This window comes from Dromiciops gliroides, chromosome 4 (genome assembly GCF_019393635.1).
Source record: "Dromiciops gliroides isolate mDroGli1 chromosome 4, mDroGli1.pri, whole genome shotgun sequence".
Lineage (NCBI taxonomy): Eukaryota > Metazoa > Chordata > Mammalia > Microbiotheria > Microbiotheriidae > Dromiciops > Dromiciops gliroides.
In genome coordinates this window covers 185,099,702-185,120,709 of record NC_057864.1, presented here as the reverse complement: position 1 = coordinate 185,120,709, position 21,008 = coordinate 185,099,702, and the positions used below count along the sequence as shown (strand labels likewise).

General features: G+C 46.8%; 1 protein-coding gene across 15 annotated transcripts in view; it reads right to left on the bottom strand.

The window, feature by feature from the left end:
* Positions 1-18,346, bottom strand: part of SRCIN1 (SRC kinase signaling inhibitor 1) — a 134,285-nt gene extending 115,939 nt beyond the window's left edge. For 4 of the 15 annotated variants that reach the window (XM_044000280.1, XM_044000278.1, XM_044000279.1 and 1 more), the window contains exon 1: positions 16,581-16,881. In XM_044000280.1, the coding sequence (XP_043856215.1) occupies positions 16,581-16,704 (124 nt within the window). In that variant the 5' untranslated portion in view covers positions 16,705-16,881. Of the gene's footprint in view, positions 1-16,580; positions 16,883-17,959 lie in introns of those variants that run through there. The other 11 variants (XR_006356250.1, XM_044000289.1, XM_044000293.1 and 8 more) reach the window with 7 other exon arrangements.
* Between the last annotated feature and the right edge of the window lie 2,662 nt (positions 18,347-21,008).

Genomic DNA, 21,008 nt, shown 5'->3' with positions numbered 1-21,008 from the left:
CACTTTCTCTCAGGGCTTACAGAACTCAAGGCAGGAAAAGTGAGAAGGAAGGACTGAGAATCATTCATTCACTTCATTCACTCATTTAGCAAGGATTCATTCATCACATACTATGTACCAGGCACAGTGCTAGCTGCTAGAAGTGCAAAGACAAAGATGAGGAATTCACTACTCTCAAGTATCTTATATTTTATACGGACTACCCACAACTATGGCTAAGGAAAACCCAGGACAAATCTTGGCCTCGGCATGCACAGAAAGAATGCTTCTGTCCAGAATTAGGACTGGGGCTGCTTTGGGGAGAAGTCTGTTCTCATTACAGATAAAGTTGCCCACTTGACCTGCAAGAAGAAAAACCAAAACTAGAATTTGCTATGACTGGGGCTATTGATTACTTTTCTTAATTACAGCTCCCATTTAGATGGTATGGTTTTTTTTGGGGGGGGGGGTGAAGCAATTGGGGTTAAGTGACTTGCCCAGGGTCACACAGCTAGTAAGTGTCAAGTGTCTTAGGCCGGATTTGAATTCAGGGAGTCCTGAATCCAGGGCCGGTGCTCTATCCACTGTGCCACCTAGCTGCACCTAGATGGTATCTTAAGGACTACAAACCAATTATGTCTGTTGAATGGAATCAAATAATCAAATTGAAATAGACACCTTGGGGTGGCTAGGAGCACCGGCCCTGGAATCAGGAGGACCTGAGTTCAAATCCGGCCTTAGACACTTGACACTTACTAGCTGTGTGACCCTGGGCAAGTCACCTACCCCCAATTGCCTCACTAAAAAAAAGAAAGAAAGAAAAGAAATAGACACTTTGAGTACTCTCATTATCATTTTACAGATGAGGAAACTAAGGCCTAGAAAGGGAAAGTGATTTAATTAACTAGTAGTGAACTAGTAGTGGAGATGGAATTCAAACCCAGGACTCCTGCCTCCAAGTTCTACTTCCATTGAGTCACACAACCACTGTTTGCAATGGAGGTGGTGGTGGAGGGGGAACGACTGTCTCTTCTGGATTTGGATTGGTTGTGGGCCAAGGAAGAGAGGGAACCCTTGTTATAAACATACTTTTCTTCTCCCTTTTTAGTGCATGCTTGGAAACAATCTCACATTTACTTGCTAGAGGGGAGCCATATACCAGAGGAGAGAGGGCAGTTTAAACCAAAAACTACTGTCATTCTTAAGATCCAACCTCATAAGCATTTACTAAGTACTTACCATGCTTGGCCCTAGGGATGAAAAGACAAAATTAAAAACCTGAGTTCAAATCCAGCCTCAGACACTTGACCCTTACTAGCTGTATGACCCTGAGCAAGTCACTTAACCCTCACTGCCCCGCAAAAAAAAAAAAAAAAAGCATTCATTCTGCAACTCTCAACTCTTCTTATAGTCCAACTCTCACAGCCATACATTGCAACTGGAAAAAAACATAGCTTTGACTATACGAACCTTTGTCAGCAAGGTTTCCACAGGAGATGGCATATTAACTAAGCCTCAAAGGAAGTTAGAAATCCTAAAAGATGGAGGTGAGAAAGGGGTGCTTTCAGGGGCAGCTAGATGGCGCAGTGGATAGAGCACCGGCCCTGGAGTCAGGAGTACCTGAGTTCAAATGCGGCCTCAGACACTTAACACTTAACTAGCTGTGTGACCCTGGGCAAGTCACTTAACCCCAATTGCCTCACTAAAAATAAAAAACAAAACAAAACAAAACAAAAAAGAGAAAGGGGTGCTTTCCAAGTACAAAGGCACTGTGATGGAGGATGGAGTACTGAGTTCAGGGAACAGTAAATAGACTGGACCAAGGAATGACCAAAGAGTAATGATGTAAAATAAATCTGGAAAGGCAAGATGAAGCCAGTCAGTGAAGAGCTTAAGATGCCCACCCAAGGGGGAAAAAGAACCATCGAAGCTTCTTCAGCACTGAAGTAACAAGGTCAGAATTGACCTTAGAGAACATCTGATCCATTTCCCTCACTTCAGAGATGAGAAAAGTATCTCAAAGAAGGAAAGTGGTTTGGCCCCAAGCTCACACAAGGAGTGAGGAAGTCAAGTTGAGACTTGAAAGCAGGTCCCCTTTCATGGTCTGAATGCTCTTTTCATTATATTTAATTTCTATCAACTAGACCTTGAGGTTAAGGGCGGCATCGGATACCTATGCACTCTTCTCACGTTGGCTTCCATCCCTCCCAAGGGACTAAATCTAGGGTTACCTTGGTTTTTATTAAGGTACTCCTAAAGTCATTGCAAAGGTCATCTCAACTAGGTTCCTGCCTCCAGACAAGACTGCAGACCCTACACACTTTTCTTTCCTCATCTCTCCAGGAAATAAAAGTGACTTTATAATCTCTTAGTCACTCCCATTCAGGGCTTACTTGACCAGTTTGGAAGTCATTCTTCCCATCTGACCTCAATCCCACTCACTGTAGTGTAGGCTTATTTCATCTCATCTTGTCCTCATCAGAGATGGGGAACAGCAGGTTCAGCTCCCAGTCATCCAAACCCTTCTGTTAGCTCACCCCCACAGTGGGCAGATTGGATGGGGGGTAGGGTCTCCTCTGGAGGCTGGGACCTAAGCCCAGCCTTTTAAGTGTGTAAGAAATAGCTCATTCCCTGCCCCTACAGACTCTGACCCACCAGCAAGACTGGGACAAGGTGTCTGGGAGCCCTAGGCAAGGTTTGAAAATGGAACTCTCTTACCAATACCAGAAGACTTTGTGCCTTCACTGTAAGATATGTGGCTTCACTTATCACAAAAAGAAATATCTACTGGTCATGGAGGACAGGGATAGATTTTTTGGCACTAAAATATGTACATTTATGAAAAATATTGAAGAGCATAACTTGTTACACCCACACCCATACACATTGTGCTTTGGCCATCTCTGCTAGTCTATTCACCAAGTAGATCCTCATTTAAACTAGCTTGGTGCAGCTAGGCAATGCAGTGGATAGTGCACTGGACTTGGAATCAGAAAGATCTGAGTTCAAATCAGACCTCAGACACTAGCCAAGGGTCCCTGGGAAAGTCACTTTAACTTCTCTCGGCCTCAGTTTCTTCAGTCGTAAAATGGGTATAATAATAACACCCATCTCTCAGGATTGTTGTGAGGAGAAAAGATAAAATAACAATACTTTGCAACCCTTAAAGTATTACCTAAATGCTAGCTATTATCATCCAAATTAGAACCATAGTCCTGGATTTGGAGACACTCTCCCTCTTCCCTCCAACCAAAAGAGAAACTACATCTTCCCTTGTTTTCCCATCCTTAAGTAATCCCTCCTTAGATCTAAACTGGACCACATCTGATATAGTGCAGACCTATCTACTTTACAAAGTAGTCTAGTCTATGGGTGAATAATAGCCTATGGTTCTCTTTGGGGACTCAAAGGGGATCATTTTTTTAAATATCCTGACCCCACATCATCTCTATTGCAATCTCTACTCACAGTCCACATGCAGGTAAAGGAAACAGAGGTTCAAAGAAAAACCAGAAACAATTTGGAGTCATGCTAGAAAACCATCTCAACTGTTTAAACCCTTTCTCATACAGTATTATCACTCAGACTTTCTTGAGACCACCACTGGAAGGTTAATGACAGAAGGGAAGATCCTATATATACCAAGATAAATATTTATAGCAATACTTTTTGTGATGATGAAAACCTGAAAACAAAGTGAGTATTCACCAATTTGGGAAAAGTTGAGAAAGGTATGGTATGTTGAGACAATGAAATATTAATGCACCATTAGACATTACAACTATGAATTCAGATAAACTTGTACAGACTCATGAACTAATGCTGAGATAAGTAAATGGAGCCAAGAGACCAGAATACACAATGACCACAGCAAAGTAAAGGAAAACAGTACTAAAAAAATGCCAGAACTCAGATCAATGCAATGACCCATCTTGACCACAGAAGACAGATGATAAAACCTACTTCTCCCTTCTAGGTCAAAAAGCGGTGGGGGGCAGCTAGATGGTGCAGTGGATAGAGCACCAGCCCTGGAGTCAGAAGGACTTGAGTTCAAATCCGGTTTCAGACACTTGACACTTACTAGCTGTGTGACCCTAGGCAAGACACTTAACCTCAATTGCCTCACCAAATAATAATAATAATAATAATAATAATAATAATAATAATCTAAATCCACAAAGTGGTGGACCACAGGGCTTGAATGAGGCATATACTTTTGAACATAGTCAAAGTGTCCATTTGTTTTGTTTACCTGTACTTTTTTGTACAGAGGATAACCTTGTTAAGGGGGGGATGATTGAGAAATTAAGTAATTAATTAACCCAGAAATACCACTATTTCCAAAAATAATTAGGGAAAAAGGAAAAGAAACTCTATGTTCTAAAATATTTATGGCAGCTCTTTTTGTGGTGACAAAGAACTGGAAATTGCAGGGATTCCCATCAATTGGGGAATAGCCAAACTAGCTGTGGTATATGATTGTGATAGAACACTACTGGGCCATAAGAAATGATGAGCTCAATGATTTTAGAAAAACATGGAAGGACTTGCATAAAATAATGAAGACAAAATGAGCAGAGCCAAAAGAATATTGTATAAAATAACAACAATATTATTTTAAGAATGACTTTGAGTGGGGGGCAGCTAGGTGGTACAGTGGATAAAGCACCAGCCCTGGATTCAGAAAGACCTGAGTTAAAATCTGGCCTCAGATACTTGACACTGTGTGACTCTGGGCAAGCCACTTAACCCTCATTACCCCACAAAAAAAAAAAAAAGAAAAAAAAAAGAATGACTTTGAGTGAATAAGTTATTTTGAATATTATAAATACCCAAATTAACTAAAAGGGATGTATAAAGAGAGACACTATCTGCATCCAGAGCAAAAACTGATAAATAGATGTATAAAATAATTTTATGTATATACCTATTTGAGTCTAATGGTAGCCATGTCTAGGCTTGAAAAAAAGACATTTACATGATAATTTTGTTGTATATTTGAAAGGAATAGCAAATTGTGCTTAGTAGATTTACAGTTTTATGTACAATAATCTTTTTAGTATATTATGTTATGGAATGCTTGTTTTATTCCATAAATTTAAAATAATTTTTAAAAATAATTATAAAAAATTTAAAGAACCATTATAAAAATTTTAAAAACAGTACTAGTGGGGCAGCTAGGTGGCGCAGTGAATAAAGCACCAGCCCTGGATTCAGGAGGACCTGAGTTCAAATCCGTCCTCAGACACTTGACACTTACTAGCTGTGTGACCCTGGGCAAGTCACTTAACCTCCATTGCCCTGCAAAACAAAACAAAACAGTACTAGCTCCAATCATGGTCAGAAAGTGAAATTAGGCACAGGACCCAGGGTTATGAGAGGTAAGCCTCAATAGCTCAAATTCATGGTCTACAGTGAAAGGAAACTAAGTAGCAGAAATGAAAGTAAATAGGGCAGTGAGAAGAAAATCAGGCAACAAAGCTAAAAAGAGAAAATGGAATGGTAGAGGATTTGTTGTTGTTTTTAACCCACATAGTTGAAAAGGAAGGGAGCTAGGTGGTAAGATGAAGAGAAATTAGACCTCGGGATGAGAAGGGTATCTAGGGGGTGATGCTAAATGGCATTGTCTGCTCCCCTCTCTGAAGGGGCTGCACCAACAGAGACTGAGGAGTTGAGTAAGACAGAAGTCGCTGTCCCTGGTCCCTAAGTCAGTCTTCTCCCAGCTTAGCTCCCAACTTCCTCTGTTCTACGAACCTGTCGGTCTGACTTTGGCTGAGTCACTTCCCCTATTTGTGCCTCAATGTTTTTCCATTTTTTCTTCCTGTTTTTTTTCCTTCATTTTTTCCCTAACATAAGGAAATTGGACTAAATGATCTGTGAGGTTGCTTTCAGCTCTAAACACTATCTTTTTCATTGATTCCCATGAGGGGAGAAGGAGACTGAATTCAGGGGCCTCCCAGGAACTCATCTATCCTTTATCAGGCCTAGGGGTCCCTCTATCCATTCATATCTGTCTAGTTGTCCACTTTGTACTAGCTATGTCCTGCAGACTTTCCCTAGTAGAGGGTGAGAGAGAATGATGACTGAATGGGGAGGCAGAAGATATGGTTGGCCTCAAAGTGTCATAAATTTAGAACTGGAAGGGACCTTGGTGGGAGAGGGAGGAGAAAGGAAAAAAAAAAACATTTATTAAGTGCCAACTGTGTGCCAGACAATATGCTAAGTACTTTATAAACATTATCTCATTTGATCCTCACAACAACCCTGGGAGGTAGTTTCTATTATTACCTTCATTCTACATTTGAGGAGACTGAGGAAGACTTAGGTGAAATGACTTGCCAGGGTAACTCAGCTTGTCAGGTCTTCCTGACTCTAAGCCCTTGGAGAGTGCCTAATCCAGTACCCTAATTTCAGAGAGGAAAAAAAAAACCCAACAGAAACCTAGAGAGGCTAATTTGCCCAAATCCACATAGCTAAAACTAAAAACTCCACCACTGCACCCACCCTTGGTTCAGTTTATTACTGTTCAGCAAAATACTGTGCCCAACACCATGCTTGGAAGACACTTTCTCTTCATCTCAGCCTGTCAAAATCTTTCTCCTCTCTTCTTTTGGCCCTTGAGAAGAGTTGAGAAAATGTAGCTTGTTTTTTCCCTTGAAGAGGTAGAGGACAATGGGTGTGGAATAGTGTATACACTAAAAAACTAGGTTAATGTGTTGGTTGGTTGGTTCAGCTGAACTGCTTCCCCCCCCCCTTTGAAAAAAAAATGTCTTTGTTAAAAAGGATGGCTCACTAGATAGGCACAAGAAGAGGAAAATATTGGGAAATGAAGGTGATATAAAAACAAAAATAGCAATAATTTTTCCCCCAAAACAAAACAAAAATCCTTTTCAAGAACCATCTCAGGGGCGGCTAGGTGGCACAGTAGATAAAGCACTGGCCCTGGATTCAGGAGTTCCTGAGTTCAAATCCGGCCTCAGACACTTGACACTTACTAGCTGTGTGACCTTGGGCAAGTCACTTAAGCCCCATTGCCCTGCCAAAAAAAAAAAAAAAAGAAGAACCAACTCAAGTACCTACCTCCTCTGTGAAATTATGTGGTATTCCCCTATCTAAAAGTGATCTCTTCCTCCTTCATTTTTTTTCCAGCACTTTGTCTGGTTTTTTTCTTTCCTTTGGCCTTTATCACAATGTACTTTGAACAGCATTTCTGTGCATGTTCGGTGAATCCCTGACTCCCAGACCTGATTCAGAATGTAAGCTCCAGGGGCAGCTAGGTGGCACAGTGGATAAAGCACTGGCCCTGGATTCAGGAGCACCTGAGTTCAAATTTGGGCTCAGCCACTTGACACTTACTAGCTGCGTGACCTTGGGCAAGTCACTTAACCCTCATTGCCCTAAAAAAAAAAATTAGAATGTAAGCTCCTCATCATGTTACAGCATCATAGACTTAGAACTGCAAGGGATTTTAGAGGCCATAGAATCCAGCCTCTCCATCATCCAGGTAAGGAAAGGGAAGCCCAGAGAGGTTAAGATCTCAGAGGTAGTCAGTGACTCAGCAGGACTCTGAGCTCTGGTCCTTTGACTCCAAATCCTGCCCACACCCATGGCACAATGCCTTAGGCACAAGATGCTGAGCTCAAGTAAATGTATTAAGTACCGTACAATCAATCAGCCTTTATTATTAAGAATCTCCTATGTGCCAGGCACTGTGCAAGGCATTGGAGTAAGAAGCTGTTAAGAATGAATCAGAGGGGCAGATAGGTGGCACAGTGGATAGAGCACTGGCCCTGGAGTCAGGAGTACCTGAGTTCAAATCTGGCCTCAGACACTTAACACTAGCTGTGTGACCCTGGGCAAGTCATTTAACCCCAATTGCCTCACTAAAAAAAAAAAGAAAGAAAGAAAGAAAAAAAAGAATGAATCAAAATCATACTGATGCTTCAGACTGAGATAGTAACTGGCAGCTGAGATGATCTCCTCGCTGAGAATCTTCTCCCTATGTCTGGCCATGGATGGACCAGAGGACAGGTTGGATTTCCTCTCATTTAAGAGCAAGCTGGTCTTGTAGCTACTGTCCCGAATGTTATACATATTTGAGACTCTGGCATTTGTTTCCCATGTGACCTTGAACTCCCTTCCTTTTTGGGCCTCAGCTTTTTGATTTGTAAAATTAGGGGGATGGATTCATGAGATGATTTCAAGCTGTAAATGCTCTGTTGTCATCCTGTCACGTCCCACTCTTTGTGACCCCCTGGACCATACTGTTTATGAGGTTTTCTTGGCAAAGATACTGGGGTGGTTTGCCGTTTTCTTGTCCAATGCATTTAGGCAAACAGAAGTTAAGTGATTTCCCCAGGGTATCTAAGGATGGATCTGAACTCTGGTTTTCCTGACTCCAGGCCCAGCACACTATCCACTGAGCCACCTAGCTGCTATGCTATCCTTTTACTCCAACAGAGCATAGAGAGGGATTTTTCTCAGATGATTCCAAAGATTTGAACATCCTTTTTCTAAAGGCTGTGGGAGCATAAGGAAATGACCCAGATTATCTCTGAATCTTGACTCAGAGCTGAAAGGTCCCTAACAGATTGTCTCATCCAAACCCCTTATTTTTCAGGGGAGGAAACTGATGTTCAGAGAGAGCAAGTGAGTAGCTGACCGAAAAACCCAGGTCCTCTGACTCCCCCTCTTCTTTTAGCCAGAACCCAACAAGGTAGAGGATTCTCCAAGTTCCAGTTGCCTAAAACCCCTCTTCCCTTAAGCCAACTGAGACTTGACTTGGTAATAACGGCTAACATTTAGGAAGCACTTTACATAGGCTTACACTTTTACACTACATAGCTAGGAAGTATCTAAAGCAGGAATTGAAATCCAGTCTTCCTGAGTCCAAGCCCAGAATTCTATCCATTGTCCCACCTGATTACTTAATTAAAGGTAATTAAAGGAAAATATGAAACCAGCATAGGAAGAGTTTACAAAGGTGTAAACTGGTTGGGTCATTTAATCCTACCTCTTACGTGGTCTCCCTTGGGCCAGTACTGAGCCACTCCCAATGAGGAGGAGGGAAAAGAGAACTCAGAGGGGTTGAGCTAGGACCCTTGCTCCTTCTATGATGGTGGTCAGTTAGTTGACCTCTTGGGGCATCAGTTTTCTCATCTGTTAAAAAAGGGGGGCAGCTAGATGGCACAGTGGTAAAGCACCGGCCCTGGATTCAGGAGGACCGGAGTTCAAATCTGACCTCAGACACTTGACACTTACTAGCTGTATGACCTTGGGCAAATCACTTAACCCTCATTGCCCTGAAAAAAAAAAAAGGGTGGGGGAGAGACAGAAATTCTGGAAAGCAATTTGGAACTATGCTCCAAAATTGACTAAGTTGGGCATACACTCTAACCCACCTGATACCTCTACTAGACCTATAGTGCCCCATCAAGAAAGCAAAGAAAAAGGGAAATTACCTACATGTATAATATCTATAGAAGCTCTTTTCTGTAGTAGCCCAAAATTGGAAACTAAGGGGGTACCCACCAACTGAGAGAGGGCTGAACAAATTGTGGTTTAAGAATGTAATGAGGGGGCAGCTAGATGGCACAGTGGATAGAGCACGGGCCCTGGAGTCAGGAGTACCTGAGTTCAAATCCGGCCTCAGACACTTAACACTTACTAGCTGTGTGACCCTGGGCAAGTCACTTAACTCCAATTGCCTCACTAAAAAAAAAAAAAAGAATGTAATGAGGAGGGGCAGCTAGGTGGCACAGTGGATAGAGCACTGGCCCTGGAGTCAGGAGGACCTGAGTTCAAATCTGGCCTCAGACACTTAACACTCACTAGCTGTGTGACCCTGGGCAAGTCACTTAACCCCAATTGCCTCACCCCCCCCCAAAAAAAAAGAATGTAATGAGAGGGCAGCTAGGTTATGCAGTGGATAAAGCACTGGCCCTGTATTCAGGAGGACCTGCGTTCAAATCCGACCTTAGACACTTGACACTTATTGGTGTGTGACCCTGGGCAAGTCACTTAACCCTCATTGCCCCGCCAATATATATATATATGTGTGTGTGTGTGTATGTATATATATGTATATGTGTATATATATGTATATATGTGTGTGTGTATATATATAGATGTATATATATGTGTGTGTATGTGTATATATATATTTCCAATGGTGTGGGAGAGATAGAAGAAAGAAAAATTGATTTTTATTAAAAAAAAACAAAATATTTTTAAATGGGGGTGGGTGCTGCAAAATTATAAAAAGCAAGTATGGCCTCAAAGAAGATATATGAAAAACACTTCTTGATACCCCCTCCCCCACTCCTTTTCAGAGGTGGGGGCGGGTTGTCCAGAGATGTGGAACATTGCACATAATGTCAGATCTTTTTCTATGCATTGGTCAATTTTGCTTGTTCTTTTTCTTCCTCATTTTTCTTAAAAAAGAATTGTTACATGGGATGGCTCTTTGGAAGGGAAGAGAATACAAAGAGAAATGTAGGCAATGTAAAAACAAAATATATAAATAAATTTTTTTAAATGGAAAGTGGACAAGAAGATCTCTAAGGTCCCTGCCAGATCTAAATCTATGTTTTCTGATCTCCTAGTTCTCTCCTTCCCACCTCTACCAGTTAGAGAAGAAGAGAAGAGCCTGAAGGCAGAAGGTTCTTCTTTGCTACACACCACTTTCAGTAGACTAGGACAATGAGAAATCAGGGTGCCTGGGAGGAGTCTAAAAACCACATTGTCCCTTTCCCACCCCGTAGCTCTTTCAGGATCTAATCCCCTTCAGGATAGATACTTCCCTGGGGTCATAGATCTCAACTTAAAGGCAATGGGGTGAGAGGTATGGTTCAGTGGTTGGAACAAACAGAGGAGAAAATATAAATGGGGGGTTAGGGCAGAAGCTTTTTTAAACAATTAGTGGAAACTGAAGGCTGAACGTTCTTTGGTAGAGAAGACTATCCTTTAACTCCTACCTAGGCTCCAGACCCCAGCCCCAGTTTCCTTCTTTCTTGCCAGAGAGAGGCAAGTTTCAGGAAGTCAGACTTGGCTGCCTCTTTCTACACATCACATAACAGCTCTAGACGACTCTTGCTTGGCACCTTTCTCTGAGGCTTGTTAGTGCACTGGCTGCCTGCTGGTGGGCTGGGGGTGGGGAGGAGAGGAAAGGGAATGAAATCACAGTTATGATCCAACCTTTTCATAGTCATACATGATTCAGAGCTGGCAGGAACCTTAGAGAGCACCAGGGGTGCCTGAGGTCCATGGATAGATTTCAGGGGGTCTGTGAACTTGGATGGGGCAAACTGACATTTTTATTTTCACTAGCCTCTAACTGAAATTTAGCATTTTCTAACAGACTGTTATTTGGGGAAGGGGTCCATAGGCTTCACCAGACTGCTAAAAGGGTCTAGGACACACACACCAAAAAGATTAAGAACCCTTGAATTAGTGTAACTCACTCATATGACTGAAGTAGAAACACAGATACAGAAAAGGGAAGTGACTTGTCCAAGGTCACTTGCCTGGTAAACAACAGTTCTGTCCAGCTACCCATACCTCCACTGATCAAATAACGGTGATCAAGGTCAGGGAGATAACTTCCTCACTGGGGCTCTTCCCCTTGATCTGAGGATCCACAAAACTGGGCCCTCTGCACAACTGGAATGTAGGAAGGCAACAAGACAAGCTTCCCTAGGGAAGGCCAAAAGATAGGAGTCCTCATTTCTATCCCAGTCTGTCAAGTGCACTTGACTTTAGCTCTCTTACATTTGGGAAATAGAAGGGATCCATATTTCAGTATGCAGACCTCTGCTGCCATTCAATATATGCAAATTCAATACCACTCAAATCCCATCTTCTACAGGAAGCCTTTCCCAGTCTTTTATTCCAACCCCCACCCCCAGATTACCTGCAATTTTCCCTGAATTTATTTTACGTGAGCATTGTTATTTGCATTTTATCATCTCCTCCCCCCATTAGAATGTCAACTCCTTGAGGGCAGGGACTGTGTCTTTGCCATTCTTTGTATCCTCAGCACTTTCTATAAGGTCTGGTACACCGTAAGCACTTAATGTTTGGTGACATAGCTATAGAATGCCAGAGATGGAAAAATGTTTAGCATTCATCCAGTCCAGGTGTATCTGTAGACCCCAAATTAAGAACCCTTGGTCTAGTCCGATCACCCCCTCATTTTACTGATGACAAAGCTGAGGTTAAGGGATTAACCCAAGGCTACAGAGAGCTAACAGCCTCTCCAAGACTAGAATACAGGTCTCTGGGCTACAGGTCTAGGGGTCCTTACTCCATGCCAAACAAATATGGATGAGCAGGGAGGGCTCTGCCACCACATATCAGATAGCTCAGGGACCAGGGAGAACTGAGGAGAATCACCCACTGACAAAAATGGATTCTAGGGGACAGCTAGATGGCGCAGTGGATAGAGCACCGGCCCTGGAGTCAGGAGTACCTGAGTTCAAATCCAGCCTCAGACACTTAACACTTACTAGCTGTGTGACCCTGGGCAAGTCACTTAACCCCAATTGCCTCACTAAAAAATAAAAAAAATGGGTTCTAGGGATTTGAGGGAGTAAGAGGGCTCTCCCCATTCCCATCCAATCCCCAGGGGAGTATAGCCCAAAGTCTTGATGGGTTGGAGGAGGCAGGGAATGGTTCCTGTCCCTCAGGCCCTTAGCATCTATCTAGTCCTGGGGTTTTCTGGAGTAAGATGGTGATAGACCTCTAAGAACTGGTGTATGGGGAGGAGTAGGGGAGGGGTGGGTAACAGGAGCCAGGGGGGAAGGAACTAGACTAAAAGCAGTAGGCGATAATAAATCTGCTCTGATGGTGGAGACCAGGGAAATAATTGGAGTCTATGAAGCAGAGGAGAGACATTACAATGTCAGGGCAAGGTGCCCGATGTGATCCTAGAGAAATGGAGGCTAGGTCAGTGAGGAGGGGAATACAATAGCTGGCTACCCCATCTCACACACACACACACACACACACACACACCATCACGAACAGCTCAGCATGCTCCCTTCCGCTTGGCCGGGGATAGCCATGGCACCTAGCAGACCATAATAGTCTGTATCAATCTGACTCCTTCCGCTACTCCCCCCCCCCCACTTAACTGCTCCACCTCCCAGACAGTCCTAGAAAGCAAGGACCAATCTCAGATGAAGGAAGACAGAGGCTGAGAGGAGGCAGAAGCACTGAGAGAAAGGAGCCTGCCGGCTAGATGGCAAGACTGATGGACAGAAAAAAGGGGAACGGTGAGGAACCAAGAGAAGTTGAAAGGATTGTGATAGACAGGGGCAGAGAGGAGATGCTTAAGGAATATCAGGGGGAAATGCAAATATGGAGACTGAGGGAGACTGAAGGACAGAGAAGGGCTTATTGGGCAACAGAGAAAGGAAGGGGAGACAGAAGAGAGGAAGCTAAGGGACAGACAAGGAGAATAATAGAAGGGAGGTGGTAAAGGATGGTAAGAGAGACACCGAGAAAGATGTCAGAGGGATAGAGGAGAGGGAAATGGGGACTAGAGAAAGGGAGGAGGCTGAGGGACAGAGAAAAAGAAAGACGAAGGAAAACAGAAGAAGAAGCTGAGGGACAGATGATGAAATACTGGACAAGAGAAGGAGATAGATGGGGAGAGACAGAGAGAAAGGTGTCAGAGGGAAATGGCAGGGAAAGAATAGGGAACAGAGAAAGGGGGAAATGGGGAAACTGAGGGACAGAGGAGAAGAAGCTGAGGGACAAGGAAGGAATCTGAGGGGCAGATGTCAAAACTAATGGACAGAGAGGAGGAGGAAGTAGAAACACAGTAAGAGACGAACACAGAGAGAATTGTAGGGGGGAAGAGACTGGGGGGAGGGAGCAGCCTGGGGATGGAGCAGAAAAAAATGAACAAAGAATCCAGACTGAAGGTCAGGAGAAGGAGAGAGATTGAGTAACAGAGACAGAGAGCCTGAGGAGCAGGGTAAGAGAGAGAGGAAGACAGAGGAGCATTTGAGCACAGGGACAGAGCAGATCCAGAGGAAGAAATCCACCTTCCCAAAGACACTTGGATGAATGATAAAGCTGAATACAGAGCTTGTCAGTGTGGGGGTGGGGTACGGGGGAGATGCTCAGGCAGGGAGGGAGAGGAGGAGGGAGCAGCAAGCCAGGATACCATCCTGATGCCCCCTGGCCCAATCCCACTCACCCAACTCCTCTAGACACACTCAAGAAATGTGCCCTTCCTCCCAATCTGGCCTCAATGTTTCCCAGACAAGTCTGAAGCCATCAACTCCCACCTTGTCCTAGCCTGGGAAGGAAAGAAGGAAAAGCCCGTAAACCTGCTGAGGCCCAGATTTTTTATTATCTTCACATGTACTCAGGGAAGCACATGAATAATTTTTAAACTGGCATTTGAATGGTTCATTGAAAACTGCACCTGCACTCTGGGCCATTCTAGAATGGGAGATGGAAGAAACGCTCACTTGGAAAGGGCTTGGCTCCATTCCTTGCCTGAATGGCCCAAGACAGAACCAGGCTGGTGCTGCTCCCTTCTTCCTCATCAGAGCCCAGAAGAACATCTGATGTTTAAGTTGGCTCAGCTACTTAGTGACTGGGCATCCTTGAGCCAGCAGCTATGTCCCTCTGTGTCTTCCAAACAGGAAAGAAGGGAAAGCAATTCTTCCCCACCCACCCAAAGTAAGAAGTATTTTGTGTTCCTAGAAAGAGCTATGACAGAATATTTGTGGAGGGGCACTAGAGCTTTATCTCTGACTCCCCAGTTCCCCCAGTATGAATTATCTACCCTGAACTGCTTACTGATGCCTCTTCCTTTCAAGAGCCCCCTTAAATGCAGACACACCCATCTTCTTCAACATCTCTTCTCCCCATCATTGACTCTTAAATCCCAGGCATTTCTAGGAACCCTGAGCCCACTGGTCCTTTGCCTCATTAGATAGGGCATGAAAGGAATGCTCTGTTCCCCCTGACAACCTCCTGACCCTCTCCCAAGGGACCTACGCATGAGCCTTTCTCCCCAGAGTTCCCTGACTCACATCCTCAGCCCCTTGCGTAGGACCAGTCTGACCCCAGAACCAAAAAAAGGGTCCCTGGTCATTCTGCTCCTTTCTTGTAACTATACCCCAGACAGAAGAGGAGCAAGGAATACCATGGTTGGCATTGGGTAGATGGCAGTCCTGCCACTAAACCCAGCTCTGACCACACAGTTCTGATGGATGCCCACAGCCAGGAGCAAAATCAATTACTCTTATTAAACCATTTTCCCAGGTCAGGTTCAATCATCTATAGGGCTTAGATCCTGATACTCCAGGCCTTAGGCATCCCTGAGATACCAAGACTGGTAAGGAATCAAAAGATGTTATATTACCCTTTCTACCCCTCAAATCCCCCACACGTACACACAGACACACTCAGCTCAGCAGACATATTCAGTGGGACAGGGTCGGGGCGGGGGGAGGGGGGCAGGGAAGAGATAGCTCATCAAAAGGGGGGCACTCCAAAGCATCAGGGTTTCCCAAAAGACACTCTCCCTCAAATGTAAACACTCACCTTCCCCTACACATCACTGCCTGATTAGCACACATGCCCCCTCCAGGACCCCAGAGGCCAGAACAAGATTGGGGGAAAATGTTCCCTCAACCCCCACCCCATGTTGGGAGCATCAAAGAGAACCAGACCTTTGTGGGGAGAGGGCGGAAGGAGTATGGCTGGGGGGGGCAGCTGGACAAAGACCCTCTTGTCCCAGAGCCACTGGTGGCAAACAGCCAGGGTGGAGGCTTTGGCACCATGGTGCCAGCTATGCCTGAATGGTAGGAGAGTCCAGGATGGAGAGGAGTTGGAGAGAGGGATGAGGTTGTTCTTGGAAGCCACAGAGATACCCCCTCCAATCAAAGCAGCAAAGCAGAGGAGAACCCACCATACAAGCTCTGTTGGCCATTATCACCCAAATGATCTCCAAGCACTTTCACAAATGTAAACAAGCCCAATTTCACTCACACAATTGCACACAACTGCTGCTCAGGGAATTACAGCAGATAATAACAGCAATAATATTAACATTTTACATTTCTGTCATGAAAGCTACTATCACACTCCCAGTTTCCCTGAGACCTGCTGAAAGGATGAAGGGGAAACTGAGGCACAGAGCGAGACAGCAAAGTTCAAGGTCACTCAGCCAAGTTCTCTGAAACCGAACCTAGGAGTTCTGGCTTTTTTCCTCTTCTCCAAAGCTCCCAATTGTCTCTGAAGAGAATACTTCTACTTATAACCATCATAACCGCCCCCCACACACATACACAGACATGCACACACACCATACCCCTAATTCCCTTAAGTGTCTCTGGAGACACCTGAGCTGGGGTGGGGGGAGTCACTTAGCTCAAGGGAATCATCTTCTCCCTTCCCAAGTTGGGCAGAAGACTGCAGGGCCAGCTTGGGACTACTAGAACCAGGGCAAAGACCAGTGGAAAGGGTTACTCTCTTCCAGCTCCAGGTAAGCTATATTATCTCAGGTGAAATACACCTGGCCAGGTTCCCCCCCCCCCCAACACACACACACACCCATACACACCCATTCCTCTCACCTTGTTCCCCTCGGCCCCCCGGTTCCCTCTGTCCTGCCTCCTCTCTGGGTGGCCGGTGGCTGCCCTCCACTGTTCTCTCCCACCAAGCCAGGGCGAAACGCCGGAGACAGTGCCAAGGCTGCATGGGGAAGGCTGGGGAGGGGGAGGTGTGGAGAGGTGTGGGGCAGATTGCCCAGCCGGCACACACACACACTGGTATGCAGGCACCCAGGCACCAGGACACCACAGCCCTGACTGCTGAGCTTCCCGGCTGCCCACCTGATCCTCACCGCCTCCACCAGCATCTTGCTCCCCCACCCAACAGGAGCCTAGAGCTGGGGAGCCTCTGACGTATTATAAAGGGGGGGAGCAAATCTAGCTCCTTTCTCCTCCCTAACCCCACCCCAACCAACTCCTACCTGCAGTCTCCAGCCATCAGCTTATCCTAGACCCCTTGCCCAACCAGAGTTTGGCCTGTCTGGTGTACCCTCTTGCCCTTTATCCTTCTATGATCTCAGTGGGGGAGGGAGGGTGGGGAATAGGAACAGATTCCATGACCCTACCATCCCATCCCTCTTCTTCCCTAAATTCCCTCCCTCGGTGCTAAGTGGAGAGACTATCAGCATGCCTTGGTCCCTGGGTTCTTCTTGATGGTGCTACAGCTACTGGAGTTCACAGTCAGGGACAGAGGCCCCAGGGTGGTTCTCTCTCCCTGGGGGCAAACAAGGCCCTATATCCTGGCAACATAAGCTCCAGAGGTAAAACACCACCCCTTCTTCCCTGGGGATGGAGGAGGCCATGGGCCTCTTTAACAGCCTCCCTGCCCTTCTTACCCCTCTGGCGATAGAGGTGAAATCTTGTTGGAGGAGCTTTTGCAGCAGCCTTCACTCTAAATCACCCCTACCCCATCTCTCCTCTTCCCGCTCCACCTGCCCTCACCCAACTCCCCCTACTGTCCTCTGTCTCTCCATCACCTCTCCTGGCTTTTCCCCTCCCCCTTTCTCTCATCCCTATCTCCACCCTACATCTTCACCACCATCCTTCCTTCAGCCTCCCCCCTTACTCTGCCCCACACACACCCCTTTTTAACGCACACACCCTTTTTTTTTTTAAAGCCATCCAGGCCAGCGTCTTCCCTTCCCCCCACCCCCAAGCACATCTCTCTCTCCATTCTCAGCCCTCTCCACCCTGTCTCTTGGTTCCTCTGGCTCCCGTCCCCTGCATCTCCAGAACCTCCCTCCCCCATCTTTGATTCAAGCAGTCCAGTCCTCGGTCCCTGCATCCACATCCACACACACCTGCACCCCCAGCATCCATAGCCCCGGCCTCCTGGCGCCCCCCACCCAGCCGCCTCCCCCACCCCCGGCCGAGGGGAAAACACACAAAGAAAACAGAAATACCTTCCACTTAAGCATGGAGGCACATTAGGAAGGAGAGAGACAGGGACATGCCTTGGGACGGAGCGTTCCCCATCGGACGGGGGGGGCGCGGGGGCGGGGGCCCCGGGCGGGCCGGCCTGCCTGCCTGCCTGGCGCTCGCTCGCTCGCTCTCTCGCGGGCTCCTCCTCGCTCTGCCCCAGCCCCGGGGCGCGGTGCCAAGCAGGAGGCGCAGGGCGCTGGGCTCACTCGGGGCGCGGGGGGGGACTCGGGCCCCGCCGGGATGGATGGAGCTGGGAGGGAGCCGCGGCCGGGTGTGTGAGTGCGCGCGCGCGCGGGTGTGTCGCCGCGAGTGTGTGTGTGTGTATGTATGTATGTGTGCGCGCGCGCGCAATTGTGTATGTGCTTGCGTGTGTGTGTGTGTGTGCGTTTGTGTGTGTCTGTATGTGCGTGCGGGCGGGTGTGCTACCGTGTATGAGTGTGTGTGAAAGAGAGCGCGTCCCCGCGCGATGCTGTGAGTGCGCGCCCGTGGCTGGGACTTACAAAGGGACCAATGGGTGGGGGCATACCGGTTCTGTCCTTTCCTCTTTCTCTCCCTTACCTCCCCTCTCCCGGTCTGGAGTATCTGTCTGTCTCCTTTTTTTCTCGAAGTCCGTCCGCCCCTCCCCCCCTCCGCCGTATTTCGCACTAGGTGCCCTGAAGAGTACCAAGGATAAGTGGGAAGGTGTGTGTGTGTGTGTGTGTGTGTGAGAGAGAGAGAGAGAGAGAGAGAGAGAGAGAGAGAGAGAGAGAGAGATGGATGCCCTCAGAGAGATGCTTCTCTCTACCCCTCCTTCCAGTCTTCCTCCAAAAAGCTTTCATGGCTAGAAGGGGGTCGACCTCCCTATAGGGTGTGGGCCCATCCAGCCCAGAGTTGGGATGACTCGAGGGAGTCTCTGCTCAGCAGTCCCTGCTGAGGTTTGGTGGGAGCGCAGATCAAATATTAGGGAACCCCCAATCCGCCTGGATCTCCAGAACCCCCTCCCTCATCTTTGATTCTAACACTTCAGTCTTCAGTGGACCTGCGACCAGAGAGGGAGAGAGGAGTAGAAGGGAACGAGATTGTTGGGACTGATTTTGAACCAAGGTGACTACAAAATATGGGGAATAAAAGAAAATCAGATAAAACAAGGTGGAAAAGGCACCTCTTCCTTCTTCCCACGATTCCTTCACCTCCCAGTCTGGAGGCCCCTCCTTTGGAGTAGGGCTCCTGCTCCCCCATAGAGGATCCTCAGTGCCCTCTGCTGGATATTCGAGTAGCCCCTACCTCTGAGTCTTCCTTCGGTTGTTAAGGACTTCTGTGGTCTAACTTAAGGAAGGAGGTTTTTGAGAGGGGGCAAAATCCTATTGCAATACTGTGAACATTTGTCTCACCCCACCCACGTCCCTTCCACCCAAGTCTCCCTCCCTTCTGTTTGTAGGTCCCCCCATCCTTTGACAGCCCCTCCACAGACATCCCCCATTCTTAACCTTTTTTCCCAGCTTGTAGCCTACCTGCCCCTTTCAGCTTCCTTCTCCTGCTTAACTCCAGGTCGATGAACCTGGCCAGCGCCCCCCCTCCCTCCCGCCCCAGGGGACCTCCCTTCCTTCTCCGCCTCCTTACAATCCCTCTTCCACAGAGTTTCTCCCTATGGGAGAAGGAGAGAGATTAACAGGGGGCACCCAATGCCCTTGCCAACTCCTCCCCCTACATCATTGAAGATTAGTAGGAGCGGGGTCATAATTCCTGCCCTGGGCTATAGGGCAAACCGGTTACTTGATTAAAGAGGGATTGTGGACCGGAAAAGGGGGAGGTTGGGACAGGAGACCCCACCCCAAGCCCAGCCCACCTCTAGTTGCCCAACTGAAAAACCGGTTTCCCCACTTCCCAGTCTACCTAGTTCCCAGGCTCTCGGTGGCTCTCCTAAGTTTCTGTCTAGCCCCAAGCCTAGCTCAGCCCTCTCCCAGACCAGAATAGTCCCCTTGCCCACTATCTCTGCTACATGGGTAGGTGGTGCTCCAGCTGCCTAAGCAAACATCTGAATGAAAGGGAGGTGATGTGGAGAAAGTGGAGAGGGAAAGGGAAATAAAAGAAAACAGGCAAGAGGTTTGGAACATTCTGGACACACAAACCCAATGCTCTTTCAACTTTTCTCCTTCTTAGTCCCGGAGCCTTCCCGCTAAAAGAATTGGGGAGGTGCGGGGGAGAACATGGAGGGGAGGAAGTTGGATCATCCACACGCCAGTCCGATGGCTAGCCCCAGGCAATGGAAGTGGAAGGAAAGTGAGGGAACCGTGGGGCACAGAAGACACCTTTTCCCCCAACCAGCTAAATATACCAAGTTCCTCCCCCCTCCAAAGGTCCAGCGGCTCAGACCAGCGCCCCCACCCCATCCACCACAGCCTATGGTTTCCCTTCTCTTTGCTTCGAGAGAGAGCCACAAAAAGAGAGAATGAGAGTCTGAACTGGGTATATATTATGACTCTTCCGTCCCTGACCCCAGCCTTCTCTTTACCAGCAGCAGTTTATAGAGGCTTCCCTAGTCCAAGTCAGTACAGAGGCCATAGGAAATAACCTTCACACACACACACACACACACACACCCCTCTGCCCAGGGCTGGTGGTCAGGTCAGAGCTAGGAAACAAATTATTTCATATTTTGAGGTAGCCAGGTATGGTGGCACATCCCTGTAATCCCTGCTACTGAGGGACACTGAGGCTGGTAGATCACTTGAGTTCTGTAGTTCTAAACAGTGGTGGTGTTAAAGCTGATCTAGTGTCCCACCCTAAAGTCCTGCACCAAAATGGTGAGCCCCCAGGAACAGGGCCATTAGGTTGCCTAAGATGGAGCAAATTAGCTCAGGTAGGAAAATGGAGCAGATCCCAGCCAATCAACAGTAAAGTCCAGGAGTAACTGCTGCACTTCTAGCCTGGGTGAGATGGGAGACCCAGTCTCAAAAATCAAACAAACAAAAAGAATAACTTGGGGCATGGGGGCAGCTAGGTGGCACAGTAGATAGAGCATTGGCCCTGGATTCAGGAGGACCTGACTTC